Here is a 15,892-nt window from a genome sequence, read left to right on the forward strand (position 1 = left end):
GTATGCACGATGTGTTGATAGTCATATCTCACAGAGAAGTACAAAGGACAGAGAGGATAAAAGAAATGAAGCCTCTCACATATTTTTACTGGGGATACATTGTTTATTGAGTTGTTCATCTTATACAGAAAGCACACGTCGAGGTTTCTATTATTTACCCTGTAATAAAATCTTTTCGTATATTTGTTTGTATCTTTACTTACACAGCCCAGATCATTTTAGTGTTAACTGGCTCTGTTTGATACAACCACGCAGAAACCAATAAGAACAGCACATGCTGTATTTTAAGATAGCAAGATTGAATGAATACAGTTTCTTGCTACATTTTGTCTACTGAACTTAACTAATGCGACAATGCAGACATCAAATCAAACATCACAACATAGGCGCCCGCCTGTCTGTGTCTGGTTGCAGTGCAGTACAGTTAAATGGTTTATTTCAATTAGACAAAATGTAGCCAGAAATTGAGATTTGGCTATATTGAAGTGTATGTAGAATATCAAGCAGTTTCTTATTCTGCGTGTTTGTATCCGAACAGAACCAGTGAACACTAACATGAAAAGGGCAGTAGATACAGAGTTAAACGACAGTAAAATTTTAGTAACAATATACATTTAAGACTCAATCCATGTCCCTGAGCATAGATGTATTCTAAATTCAACAAATAAGCTAACATAGCAAGGTAGAAATACACGCAGATGTATTGGTATCGGGAATGGGTCGACTATTAGTATATATTGCACAGCCCAACAGGTTAACGCCCTCACTCAACATATTTGTTTTTACTTTGTTTTTACAGAAAAGAACTCTAATAATTATTTGAATCAATATGCGTTCCACAAGTGAACGATAAAACATGCAATTCTACAAATACGTCGCCATATGGATTACACACTAGTATCTACTACTATTTATATGGTATGTATATACAATGAAAGGCGGCTGCTTACAACGTCGTCTGTAACTGGGTTCGTGGACTCGTAGTACTACCGAGTCGGACGTAGCTGGATGAAAGATATCATATTTTAATGAATAAAACCACGTACAGTGAAACAGACATACACACGGAGAATTAACTTCCTACAAAAACTTCTTAACTTTATGTTTCAATCTATATTGCGCATTTATGTATAATCACTGTATAAAATCTACAGAACTCTTTAATTTCTTAGAATTAGTCGGATTCTTGCTCTTCATAAAGATTGACTTCGACAATTTTATCATTTATTGTCATTTGTAAATCAATATCTCCATTTTCTGAAATTGAAGAAAAAAGTTAAATTGAAAGATTACATATACTTAGTAATTGTTGGAAATGATCAAGTATATTTTTACAACAACCTCTGTCCGTTTTTCTCTCAGCCTGCTGTCACGGTCAATCTCTTTCCGGATCTGTCTGTCTTGTCTGTCTGTCTTGTCTTGTCTTGTCTTGTCTTGTCTTGTCTTGTCTTGTCTTGTCTTGTCTTGTCTTGTCTTGTCTGTCTGTCTGTCTGTCTGTCTGTCTGTCTGTCTGTCTGTCTGTCTGTCTGTCTGTCTGTCTGTCTGTCTGCCTGCCTGCCTGTCTGTCTGTCTGTCTGTCTGTCTGTCTGTCTGTCTGTCTGTCTGACTGACTGACTGACTGACTGACTGACTGACTGACTGACTGACTGACTGACTGACTGACTGACTGACTGACAGCGACATTATAATCATTGCAAACATTACCTTCACCAATAGTCTGTTGGGTTGGCATCGGGAATGGTGTGTAGTTCTCTCCATGTAATCGGAGTACTGATGGTTGTGCATGACCACCAGCATTTATTACGACGATGACGTCACCATTACAGGTTAGTTGTACTTTAGATTTCTGAAAACAGAACCCAGAACATCAAATTATGTTTGTCTATTGAATATACTCAGATAAGAACTTGCTAACAAAGCGATTTATGTGGATAAAAAGACACATACATGAAAAAAAGTATCGGACATACTACCCTACACAGTTTCATACATACACTTGACACTAGAATTGGGATTTTCCTGTCAAGCTCTCTATCACTTTTATTTAAACAAATAAAACGTTTTGTCAATTTATTAATGTGAGGGTAAAAAAGCAAACTATGATGCCATGTTTCAGGAAAAAAAATGTAAAAATTTCTATTATCAGATTAGGATAACAAATCTACCAGTAAAAATCGGTTGTTTGGCAGACTTATAGAAAAACATGGTCAGGAACAAAACAATGGTCCCATGTACGATGTACAATGACCCAGGATTGAAACACTGGCCTTTAACACTTTCTGGTTGTTCTGATTGCACAGTAGTGATAATATTTTTCCGCGAAAATTTCAACATTAGTTATTAGTCTGTAAATTCTTAGCATGCCTCAATTTCATTTTACTTTACAATGTGAGTGAACTCATCCTTAATTGTAAATTGTAATACATATATGTGTTATAATTCTATGTATAGTCATCATGGAAGCACTATGATTCATACACAAGTTTTCTACTTCCACTTTTGATTGAGAAACAGACATATTTCGAACAATCACTAAAGTCTTGTCCTCTTCAGGATCTGCCAGGCTGATTCAAATTTATAACCAGAGGTGTGAAAAAGTAATAGAAGGTGGACAGTTAGATGTACATAACTCGACAAGTACTTTCACACCTCTATTTACATATATTAAAGCTAAATAAAATAACCTTGTCACACCTCTGGTTACTCAACACCTCCAGCAAATTTGGATCATTCTGTCAGATCCAGTAGACACTGAAGAAGGACAAGTAATTTGTTTGAAACATGCCTGTTTCTCAATCAAAAGTGGAAGAAAAGAACTTGTGTATGGATGACTATATGTTTCTTTAAAAGTAATCTTATTAAAAATAATTATAGAAATATAACCTTCAATCTCGCCTTATCGGTTCACACTTGGCAAACAGTGGTGTGAAGGTGATGACCAGTATAAATGTCTGCAACAATGAAAATGATAAGAAAACAAAAATAATTTTACTGTGAGTTTCTGACTTACCTTTTCCAAAGTAAAGCTACCAAGTCGACGTCCGTCACTGGTGTCCCACATTGTCAACTTTCGTTCACGGTCTGAGAAGGCCAATACTCTACTGGCATCGGATGACACGTTGAAGTGACTGATAAACTCGTATAGCGTAATGACCGTCCAACTCATTGACCACTGCACCTGAAATAATTTAATACAGACATGTCAAATACACGACGTATATACACATTTCCAAGATATTACATCAAAAGAAACAATGGAATCTACAAGGTCATGTTACATACTCACCTGTAGACATCTTCAGAAGGCGGATACTCGTATCGCTATATTGAACGACGACTTTCTCGTCTCCGATGGCAACAAGATCTAACACCGATGTTTGGTTGTTACGATGATGATAGAGTTGTTTGCCTGGAATGAAGGTATACATGTCTATCATTTCCTCTTTAACTATAGAATCAAGTTGTTGTGGCACATTTATTCAAAAATAAACTAATAATTGTTCGAAAACTTCTAATCAATGGTATAATTAGTTAGAACGGCATGAATGTAACACATGTACCTTGTACGGTACAAGTACAAAAATGTTGCAATATTAACATAATAACTACTTTCTTTCATCCAAACTGAACATATAGTATTGTGACAACACTGCATAAACCCATTCTTCCCTTACATGTTACTGCTTTGGGTTTTCGAAGATACTAGTAGTAGCTAGCCTAAGTGTAATGAGGTGGGCGCCCTCTCTGTCGATGTACGAAATTCCTATCTGTGTGGTTGACTTACCAGTCTGTAAATTGATAACCATCAAACCCTTCTTTCTGGCTTTACCATAGGTAACAAACGCCACCAAGCGTCCATCAGCTGATATCGTACAGTTATCTAACGTCACTTTGCCTTGTTTGCTATCAACATGAATATTCTGAGAGATGACTTGAGTCGTTGTATTCCACACATGTAGAGTATCGAGATGACCCCTGACCTGTGACACTAATATGTCACCCTTACCATTATCGTTGACACAGAAATCAAATATCTTAACCTTATTTGCGTGGCTCATTTCACCTATAACAGTGCCTGTTGTAATGTCATGTATTTTGATTGACAGTTCATCTTCAGACAGCGCCACCAGCCGGTGATTGTTGTCAAGCATGGCTATTCTTGTTGTGTGATTTGGTATTTTCTCCTGAAACACCAGCGTCACTTTCCCCTTATTGATATCTACTACTTTGATCTTGTTTGCAACAGTTGCGAGCAAAGTATTCTGGTCCAACAATCTCCATGTAATCGGTTTTGACGACAATGCTTTGAGTTTCTTAGTCTGTTTTAAAGAACTCAAATCCCATACTGTTATAAAGTTGTGAGATTTGGACTTATGTATTGCCATGGTAACCAAAGAGTTGTCCGAATGACAAAGCAGTTGCTTGACTTCATGTTGTTCTAGATGTTCAAGGGCCTTTAAATCTTGGTGGATGACGTGAGCTTCCATCTTGCCTCTGTTTATGTCCCAGACTCGCACCAGTTTATCAGGGGAAGTGCTAACTACTCGTTGCATATCTCGGGTTGCAACGCGATATATGAAATACGGGTGTTCCAACATCACAGCTTTAGTATCTTTCTCCAAGTCCCAAATTGCTACCTCATCAAACCGCGTTACCAATAGATACCGACCATCAGCAGTCACCGTGAAGCTAGCTGCCGACCCTTGCGCTCCCTGTGCTCCTTCAATATCCATTATTCTCTTCATCAATTCTTCGCCAAAATTTTTGTAGATGAGGATATTCGATTTAGTTTGATTGGAAATAATAAGATGCCCTTTAGCAGTTAGCACAATACCGCCGACGGTGGCGCTATACCTTGCATCGTACTGCTCCTCGAACTCAACTTCTATGGTCTTCATCGACGTCTCAGGTTTGTCTAGATCGACCACTCGAACGTGTTTTCGATCGAAATCCTGAGTGAGATAGTAAGCTGCGAAACTACCATATGCTTCCACCGTGGCTGATTCTCCGTTCTTTTCTAAAAAGGAATCTTTGATTTCTTTTATGACTTCCATCCTTTCGAGGTCAAAAACCTGAAGCTTTCCACATTCTGGTATCAACAATTGTCTACCATGGTGGGCAATAGCAAACACGGTTGGATAGTTGGATGTCGTACGGATTGAGTGAATTAAACTCATGGTCTCTGTTTTGTACACTTTGATGACGCTGGTACCTTCTACCAACGCAGATAACACGAAGATTTCATCACCCATGGCAAATTTAATCCTCTGCATACTATCGCCAACATCTTCAACATTCTTCACCAATAAACCCTCCTCTATATCCCATAATTTCACAGTCGAATCATACGATCCTGTGGTAGGAAAAGGCATTACTATAGATTTAATTATATCATTATATAGATGGTGGTAAACTGTTGACATTTCACAGTATTTGGATATCTTATTTCATGGTTTAGGAACACAATTGAAATGATAGTGACGTTTTTCTTGTTTGAAATAACCTTCATTTGAATGGTACGGATACATATTTACAGCAGACTGTAAGTGGTATTTTTGGTAGTCGCAGGCAGCTACGGTTTCCCCAGCAAATCTGACATGCGCACTCGTCACTCAAAGTAATCTTATGACATAATCTTACCAACGCACTTACCCGTTAAGGCAAATTTGTTGCTTTCCGATATATCTAAAGCATAGATACGATGTGTATGACCTGAGAGAGAATAGAGTAACATTCCACCTGGTCGCGTTAGGAAGGGAGATGTTGGAATCAAACAAGGCTTCGTCGGATTCTTGGCCTTTTCTAGCAAATCCTCAAGACCTTCAAACTAAAGACAAAATTAACATGAATAACAACACAGAGCATGGACATTGATAACTTTTTATGAACAGAAATGTAAAGCTCATATCATTCGATATTTTGATATCCAACAGTCATTCATACTGCCAATGATAAAGTTATAATCATCATTGGCAGTATGAGTGACTGTGGGATATCAAAATACATTCCAATTGTACCGTAGAATGTACTGTGACCTCGGAAATACATATAAACTGTGTAAACCTTTGCTGTTACTTTGGTCATCAAAAATCCCAACCCATTCTCCGCAGAAATTATGGGAAAAAAACAGGGGGTCATCGCAAAAATAATAATCAAATAAGCTTATGGCTGCCGAATACTGTGCTAACTCAGTGCAGACGTCACTATAAGACTTACATATTGTTTAAAAAAAGTAAACTCACAGTGGATATACGACATGTTATGTTAAACTTGATAAACAAACTAACCGTGGAATATTTTGGTACTTACCGTGGATATACGAGCTGTTATTTGAGTTGATAGTTGATCCGGGTTATCATCCAGTGCATGATGGGATAGCTGCAGCAATTCTGCTACAATACTGATCTTGTCATTATTGGGGTACATTGTACGTCCTGCTTTGAAATCGTCCAAGATCCGTCTAGAAATCAATTTACGAATCAATACATACGTTGCAGTACAGAAGTTGGAAAGATATAAATAGTTATTCGTGTACATGTGCGTATGTAATTTTCGTTTACTCAAGCATAGCGTGTTTGCGTGTGTCTATTTTAATAAATAAATACATGTAAATAAATCAGTAAATATATAATTAAATAATTATTTGTGTATGTTACAATGAATGAATGGGTGAATGAATAAATAAGTAAATAAAGTATTGTTTGTTTGTAACATGGTTCCCGTGCTCCCTGTGGTCAGATTTTGCCATCAAGGCTACTCCCTTCCCTAACAAATGTAGTCTCGGTTACCCAGACTCTCGCCGTTGAGGGGGCTACACCAACGACGAGAGTCTGGGTAACCGAGACGATGACAAACGTACATGCTCTTAAAGCTAGTTCCATACCTAACAGATGTTGCCATCATTTTGGTTAATAACCAGTCAAAGTTACACAACACTTCTTTCTCTAGCGTGTATTGTTGATCACTGTGGACCAAATGATGTGGTAGTTCATTCATTTTTCGTAGATTGTAGTTCTTGTTGCCATGGAAAATCATCGGCTGGGCCGCCACTAGGCGGTCTTTTTCTTCAACTGTACCATTTTTTGTTTTATAAGGTTTCTTGGTGCCTAGGAAGTACAAGAAATAATAATCGTATATAAAACACATGGAATGATAACAGGATTTGAATCCGTTGAATGGGGGTGGGGGTGGAGGGGGTGGGGGGGGGGGCTACTCTCATGGAAAGGTATACAGTATGTAAATGGATAACATTTTCACGAAAAAAAATCCATAAATGTTGGTCGACTTTTCACAGGGGATAACATGGGAAACGTCTTTCTGCTTTAGAAATACCTTCACACATCACAATGGTTGGTTTACATGACAGCTTTCTGTGGATATATGGTGCTATTAAAATGTTCAACTGTCATTGCCCTGTATTTTTTAATTTTTTCATAATACAACAAAGGAAGGAACCTTTAAGTTGTGTGTTATGACATTAGTAGAGCTAGTTAAAAAATGGTGAAAAATTGACTAACCGTTTGCCCATACTCCCATGAAATAATCAGCCAACTTAGCATGTATCAGATTTCTAGTGTATCCATCAGATATGTAACGATCTCTAGCTGCCTCTGTAAATTGCCTATGATACCAGTATATTACTCTTGCACCGTCGGCACCTCTCTCTACAAAGTAGGGCTCCAAATCAGTTCGAATACGTATCCATAGTAACGGTGGAAGACGTCGAATGGGTGGGGTCCAATATTGGAAGACATCATTCAAAACATCATCATCACATGATAGCAAATCTTCAAGTTCGTTTTCTGTTAAACCACTCTTAGCTGTTCGGAAATATTAAAAGAATAACACTAACAAACTCAATACGTCGCTAGAGGGTCCTATGCACTAGTCACTATTAGAAAATATCACATACAAATGTTATATATGTATGCCAACTTTCAAAATTCTACCTGAAATGCACAATCTGTGTGATTAATATCCGCTTAACTCAGCATATAGAGATATCACATAAAAATACTTGAATAACTTCCGACACGTGCTCTGTTCGTGAACAAGTGTCGTTGTCGTCGCCCACCATGATTGTAGACGACATCGCAGTCCAGATACTTGCTTATTCTTGCCAGAGAGGGTGCTGTCCTGCAAAACATTAAGGACCGACGAAACTAAAAATATATATTTTTTTTATTTTGATGTCGGAGCTGAAAATTTAGGTCGGTCGGGTAATGAGAAACATAAAAAATATGATCATCATACTACATGTATAAGTATCCGTATTCATCCAACATTGAACAATGCAAATATCTGTTTACAGCTGTTCATACCAATGATTTTAGACACTAAGAAAAAATGATCATAAATTCTTACCCGCTGTAATATAAGCCAGGGCACGACTGACGAGGAGTTCACCGTGATTTCTTTCAATAGTTTCAAACAAAGCCGCAATGACTCGTCTTACAGGAGAATTGTCTCCTTTGTCTTGATCGGAGTTGTAAATCGCGTTGTAAAAAATAGTGTCTTCGGGATTTGTGTACGACGTCCATTGACACGCACCATCGAAGGATATTTTAAGAAACAGTGGCAGGGGACACTTTTGGAATGCACCAATCAGGACTTCCATTTGCTTTGACGTAAGTGTTCGATTTCTGATGGCTAGCCATTTTTCTAGGATAACTTTCACATCACTGTCTTTCATTCTTGGGACTTGTAAAAATGAACGATCGTCTTTCAGGTTAGCCTGCAACATGGAAACGCTTCATTATGAAGATTGCGATAGAAAAACAACTATATAGTAAAGCTTAGTTCTGGTGATTATCTTTTAAAGCATCAAATTTTACATATGTATATCTTGACATTACTTCAACCATCGACAAATTTAAAGCTCTCCTTTATTGTCTATACGTCAACCTAAAAGTTTTAGTGGTCTGAGCTTCAACTGACTGTAACAGCTAGTAACTGACTAATTACAGTTAGAATGCAAAACTTACTCTTAATGTCGGAAAGCATTCGTATTTATCATCCACTAAAGTAGAGACCACAAGTTTAACATTATCTGGTAATTTCATTGGTAACCAATGTAACTGATGTGCACCATCGTCCGGATCGAATTGGTCAAGTGAGTCAATGTACAACACTAGAGGGCGCCCGTTAGATGCGTTCTTCAATCTTTCCTCGAACTCTTCAGTCAAGTTTTTCAAATCCTGAGAAATAACGCACAAAAACAGTGAATGAAATGTGTGTTCAGTTTTAGCAGGAGAAATATAAGATAAAGTTTAAGTTTTTTTTGGATTAAACGGGAATGATACGCCGTTCATGAATTAGTTTATCTTATGTTCATATACTTCCAGGATTGAATTTAGTTTTCATTGATGTCGATGATTGGCCGATTAATCAGGTTACTTTGAAGACTGTTAAAATACATATTTTCATACCTTAAAGATGCACTAGTTATAACTGAACATATTTTTTGAAAATGTTTTGTTAGATACAATACCTACTTCGTAATATCACACACCCTGAACAGTATTGAATCACCTATAGGTGAGCAATTATGTAGCAGTATACATGATAAATAAAAAATAAAATCTAATTGTTTCTACCCAAAAACCAGCGCCCTCAACGGCAATCACAAGGTGGCTATAGGAATGAATGGTGGACCATGTAATCACCAGCTGATTAGCCATTGATGTATGTATCACTTACTTCTGATATAGTTTGTTCATCACCAGATATCTGTGACAATTGTTTGGAAATACTATAAAGTGTACGCCTCAGGGTCGTACTATCTGGGGTTGTCCCTATAAACCTCAACACAGTTACAGCGCCCCCTGGAAACCATCCACGTGTTGACTTAGCTGCCATGGCAATCATCGACGTTTTCCCACATCCAGATTCTCCGTAAATAACCAACGGAGTTTTTGATTGACCGGTGACGTAAGTTTTAATTGTCTGAAAAAATAGGTTATACCATTGTTAGTTAAAAGCCCCCGACTAGTAGCTTTAACCGTTCACTGTTTATGCTTTTCAAAATATTGATAAAAAATTAATATAATGGAAACAAATCAATCAATCTGGTTAGCAACATCGTGTACACTAGCTTGAAATCCGTACGTAAACATTTATGAAACAGCCTATATAGCGTTTAACAATAAAATATGGAATGTCGGTAGGGTTTCATTTTTAGGTAATTATGCATGCTTCACTGAGTACAGCAACATAAGTATGACAAGAAACTTTCCAAGTAACAACTATTAAATGTGGCCTTAAGTTCTACAGTTCAATAAATACAATGTGTCTGAGAAAAAAAATGTCTTGCAGTATGTTTGTTCAGTAACAGAGCAGTGTTCTACCTGCCTGGATAATAACGACACACATGGCAACACACATCGTAAATAGCGACCACAGATCACTGAGCTCAGTAGTGACACATATCTGTAATGCATCTGTCTACCCAGATAATAATGAAACCTATGTTGATGTATAGCGTAATAGCGACATACCTGTAGTGCGTCTGCCTGCCCATGAAACATTTCACATTTACTGTTACAAAATCTAGCGTGTTGTAAAACCTCTCTGAACACCTGGTCAGTCACCTCACTTTGTTTTCGTTCTTTTATCGCTTCTTCAACTTTCTCCTGCAATTTACTTTGAAAGTCTTGACAGAACCGGTCCAAATACTCTTGGTGCTCAGTGATTGATGAAGGGTCGAAACCTTAAAAACATCAACAGGATATTTGTTATACAACCAACATTTGTATTCAGGAGAAAATGATGTTCAATACCTGTCATTTATACGTATACTTAGCAACAGTAACCATGTACATGAATATTTGTTATTTTTACTGAGCAACAGTAACCGTTAACCATGCACTATAATTCTCTTTATATGACCAGGTAAACTTTAGACTTACCACTAGAGCAGCATGCTACGGTGTATGAAACAATATTTTGTAATGGTAATGTTGAAGGTATGTGTTTGTCTTTCAGTTCTTCTAAAAGTGTCTTGATATCATCTTCCGTCGTATGTTGGATGTCAATGAAATCTGGCGGTGCATTGTCAACAGGTTTTAATATTCTATGGAACCACAGACATGATTTGCTAGGATCTTTAACCTTCAGAAGACCAGCATCAATTTCTCTCGCCGTAACTATAAAAGTAATGAAAGTGTGTTTCAAGCTGTCAATAAAACGAGCCCACTCCACGTTTTTAGAAAATACAACCAAACCTTTGAACATCAGTTACAGATGAAGGTATGTAATAACAGGTGTGATCAATTTGATTAATTTTGTAAACACACCCCTGAAGCGTTCGCAACCAATAAGAATCGTCACTTCAGAATGCAATGATCTAATTATCTTTCTGTCTCGAGTAAAAGTGAATCATTTCCCCATTTTTTGATAAACGTATATTATGATTGCCGATTCACAAACTTTAAACAATGAACGAAATTTCAACGAAAGTTGCTTAGCAAGGCCCTTACGTCACTTCCGCCTAAGTTAGGATCGATGGTAGCTCCGTACTGAATTTCGGGACATTTCATCTCGTTTAACATCCAAGGGTTTATTTAATATAGCGAATTCACAAGGCATGATCCTTCCATTTAAAACACACAAAAGTTAAATAAAATAGGCAAATTAAATTAAACAAATCAAGCTCTGGCAACACTCATAAGTTATACAGTCACACCCACAAATCCCCCAAACTAGCAAACTATGTAAGCTTAATTCTTACCCGAGTGTACGTATTTGTTCACACGTTCTTTATCTTTTAATTTAACTTTGGCAACTTTTGTGAATGCGGTCTGTATTTTTGCGTGTATTTCTCTCCACTCCTGTTTGGCTTTGTTTCTGAGTTCGGTATCAGAACTCTTGAAGTCAGGAAGGATTGTGCTGATTGGCTGAAGTACATATACTGGTGGGATATGGTTTTCATCTTTCTTGTACCAACTGACGTCAAAATGAAAAGAACACAATGTCATGTTTATTTGATAGAAAGGAGATAAAGGGGATAGCATGACACCGAGGCATATCATCGCACGATATGACCACAGGGGCGTGTAATATTTCATAGATTGTTGTTTTCCAGGTCTACAGACTAAATATAACAACCTTTTGATTATACTCTTATATTTATAGTATACGTAGTACTATAGAGATTGATACATTTGTAGCAGCAAGATTCGTATGATATTTTCCTAAGAAAACGGAAATCTAAGCAATAATACACTCCCCTGTGGATATGACACCATTGTATGATGTTGGAATGGCATGATATTTGTGGCAATATATTATATGGCATGACACATGACATGGCGTTGTATGGCATGACACTACGACAAGACCATGACGTCGACATGACATAGTATGACATGACATCGTGTGGCATGACATCGTACAGCATGTCTCCATGACAACACCATGGCATGACACAATTTATTTATGTTCGGTACTAAAAATGTATGGAATAACACAAAGTAAAGGATTTAGCTATACGTACACGAGCCTTTATGATTTGTATCATATACAAGCAAACTTTGTCAACCGTCAAAGTTTTTACCTACTGTAGAACGAGCTTCTTGATGTCGTCATTGACGATTCCTTGAAGTAAAGCATCCAGTTCTGTTACGTCAACAATTCGCAATAAAGGCCTTTGTCCGTACTTGTGTGACAACAAAGTCTTAAAAGAATACAAAATAAAAATGTACAATTTACTAAATATATTCCTTTTATAATAACACGGATGAGAAATACATATTTAGTATGTAAATTAATATAAGAACATTACTATGTTTTCTTACTGGAAGACAAAAACAAACAAACAAACAAACAAACAAACAAATGTGAAACAAATCAGACCGAATCCTTGGTTGAACGAGTCTTACTAAATTGCAAAATAAAACCAAAAAATATTCCAAAAAGTTTGTTATTTTATGAACGGGAGGTGATTTATGATAACAAGTAAACACTACTTTACATGTCCGGTCTCTTCATGGCTCTGTCACTGCCCCAAAATATTAATTAGAGTACTAGCATATACTTATATACAACTGTACAGCTCATAGCAAACAACTCTCTCTCTCTCCCCCCCTCTCTCTCTCTCTCCTGCCCCCTCTCTTCTCTCTCTCTCTCTCTCTCTCTCTCTCTCTCTCTCTCTCTCTCTCTCTCTCTCTCTCTCTCTCTCTCTTCTCTCTCTCTCTCTCTCTCTCTCTCTCTCTCTCTCTCTCTCTCTCTCTCCCCCTCTCTCTCTGTTTGTCAGTCAGTCAGTCAGTCAGTCAGTCAGTCAGTCAGTCAGTCAGTCAGTCAGTCAGTCTGTCTGTAGAGAAAATTTTACATGTGCGGCTAATGCCTATCTATATTCTGGGACCATATAGGCCTTTTTACTTGCAGCCAATTCAGTTACCCAACCAGTAACGACCTAATTAAGGGAGATAAAGTGACACGTGTTAATTTTGCAACGACTGATGCGGACAACTTACTATAAAATTTGGTCCTGTAGATAGTTGTTGGCATGCCTTAATTTCTCTTAGGCATATTTCGGTTGTCATGTGATCGTCTGTATTCTCATCTCGTATTCCCCATCTCATGTCAACCACTTGGAATTCATAACCTTTATTCTTACAGAACTGTTTAAGGCTTGGGTAAGCCCTTTCCATCAACGCATCTCGTTCGTGTTTTGTATCTGGTGTAGGAAGAATGGCATTGTTTTATTTATTAGGTATATGGTTTTACATTCTAATACAGTAATTCTATATCTACTGTCCGTCAGTGTTCTTATATACCAAAGTGCACTTTACGAACCAACACAACTTTAAATTATAAATCAGTTTACACGGTGGAGTAAACCTAAAAGAACAAAAAATGGTCAAAATGAGTCTTGACCAAACCACATTACAAAACCCAGAGAGCTGATTTAAACCCACTAAGAATTTGTCACTTTCTTATACGGAGAAGTTTGAATGCTGCCCGCTGTAGTACAGGTCTGGAAGAAAAACTACACACGCAAATTCCCCACAAGCGTAACTCTATATGCACTCCCGTGTACCTTCGCTGTTACTCGCTTCTCTGGTACAACGATATACCTAGATTTTTCAGAAGTACACTCTGCCGAGTTACTCAGTGTAGAGAGTTACATCAGCAGTACACTCCGTTCCGTAACTGAGAGTTGGAGTTACGGAGCGTAACTCTCTGCTCTGTTACTGCGTGTAGGCGTACCGCTAGTGTACCCACAGGTGGCAGCGAGCATGTAACTGATTGATTGATTGATTGATCGATCGATCGATCGGTTGATTTATTGATTGTTTGACTCAAAATAGATGCTCAGTGTCAGATACAAATTAGATGCTTAGTGTTGGACTCAAATTATTTATACCTTATGTATTTAATTGTCAGAAATACGTGCTTAAATATTGAGAATTCTGATGGTTGCATTTATAATTGATACATTGATACATGCAATTTAATAACTTGCATACGAATGCACTAATCAACATGAAAGTGATGCTTTACTCTTTTGCCTTTAATTGGATTTGTTTTTTGCGACATATTTTTTTCTGTTGGAATTTACAGCATGTTGCATGTTGCAGGTTACTTTTCTCTGGCTCTGTTTGATGCAATCGCATAGAAATCAATAAGAAATTAAAACGCACATTCTAAACTTTAAGATCGCAATTTCTTGCTACACTTTAATAGTCTGAATGACATAAACCGCTTAAAATTTGCTGCAACTATAGAAACAGACACGCGGATACTAATATTTTGATGCCTGCATTTGATGTTTCCATCCATTGGTGGCACCTTAGTTCATTTCATTTAGAGGAAATGTAGTAAGTTAAACTGTATTCATTCAATTTTGCTATCTTAAAGTATAGTATGTGCATTTTCTTAATGGTTACTGCGTGGTTGTATCAAACAGTGCCAGGGAACAGTAACATGAAAGGGGCTATATACATGTATAATATTTTATCATTATGATATGATTTGTATATGATGCAGTTTTCGACTTCAACTTGCTCAAAAGCTCACATCACAACATAGCAGTTTGAGAATACTTGCCTGTAAAGGTAGAGCTTGTAAACATCCGTATGATTTTAGCGTCAGCGGGGTAATCAAGATCGAAGTTTCCTCTCAAAATTTCTTGTAATCTATAGTCACGAGCTGAATTACCCTAAGAGAGATAAAATCGGTCGATGAGGGCGCACTTTGACATGCTAGTAAAACAAGGTGCATCAACATGTTATATCGACGTGAGTACGGATTGTGAATTCTCCCAAATGTGAGTGTAATGTTGTTGCAATGAATATAATTTTTCGTAAAGGTGGCATTGATTGCAAAGTGTATATTATATCACGATAGTATTCTGTATGCATATCCACGCCAGTAATACCATAGCCAACGTCAACGGTATTACCTGATTATACTACAGCATACGTCATTCTGTCCAATCATAATATTTGCATAGACAGTAGTCACTATGGAGATAGCCAATGTAAAACATTCACCCTACGGCAGACAGGTTCTATTACATTGTGGAGGTACTCAATCGTCTATCAATATATCATCATTCACGTAACGAGTTCACTTCCTTACCTGGCCTTTATACACGGTGTTACTGCCTGTCACGCCGGATGCTGCACTTGATGCACACCCCATTCTCCGACAATCTTCGATTCTGACAACACACGAGATACTACACCAAGTTTGTTACATCGAGAAGTGCATGTGTACTTTTGACAGTGACGGCATACACCTCAAACAAGCAAGGCATTTTATACTGCATAGCATGTAGATCAGTTCTGTCATGGCCTCATAGCGTCTTTGTTGCCTTGGTACATTTTCGTATTTACATAACAATGTAGACCTATACCTATAAACACACACTTTAAAAACCGTCAAGACA

The 15,892-nt window shown here is 37.4% G+C and overlaps 1 protein-coding gene and 1 long non-coding RNA gene across 2 annotated transcripts; both read right to left on the reverse strand.

Annotated features, from left to right (window-relative positions):
• Nucleotides 1-1,160: 1,160 nt before the first annotated feature.
• LOC144438598 (uncharacterized) lies at nt 1,161-3,067 on the reverse strand. Its single transcript, XR_013481069.1, has 3 exons — nt 3,011-3,067; nt 1,705-1,846; nt 1,161-1,257 (listed from the first exon to the last, which is right to left on the reverse strand). It is a non-coding gene; the product is annotated as an uncharacterized LOC144438598 (long non-coding RNA).
• A 31-nt stretch (nt 3,068-3,098) lies between these two features.
• LOC144439315 (NACHT domain- and WD repeat-containing protein 1-like) lies at nt 3,099-15,645 on the reverse strand. Its single transcript, XM_078128595.1, has 17 exons — nt 15,583-15,645; nt 15,049-15,160; nt 13,473-13,675; nt 12,558-12,673; nt 11,729-11,943; nt 10,908-11,144; nt 10,497-10,708; nt 9,700-9,945; nt 8,985-9,197; nt 8,365-8,734; nt 7,518-7,820; nt 6,884-7,106; nt 6,310-6,460; nt 5,653-5,827; nt 3,785-5,353; nt 3,287-3,409; nt 3,099-3,178 (listed from the first exon to the last, which is right to left on the reverse strand). Exons 1-17 carry the CDS (start codon nt 15,643-15,645, stop codon nt 3,099-3,101), a joined length of 4,611 nt encoding a protein of 1,536 aa, XP_077984721.1.
• Nucleotides 15,646-15,892: the final 247 nt, after the last annotated feature.

Source organism: Glandiceps talaboti, chromosome 8 (genome assembly GCF_964340395.1).
Source record: "Glandiceps talaboti chromosome 8, keGlaTala1.1, whole genome shotgun sequence".
In the NCBI taxonomy this organism is placed as follows: Eukaryota; Metazoa; Hemichordata; class Enteropneusta; family Spengelidae; genus Glandiceps; species Glandiceps talaboti.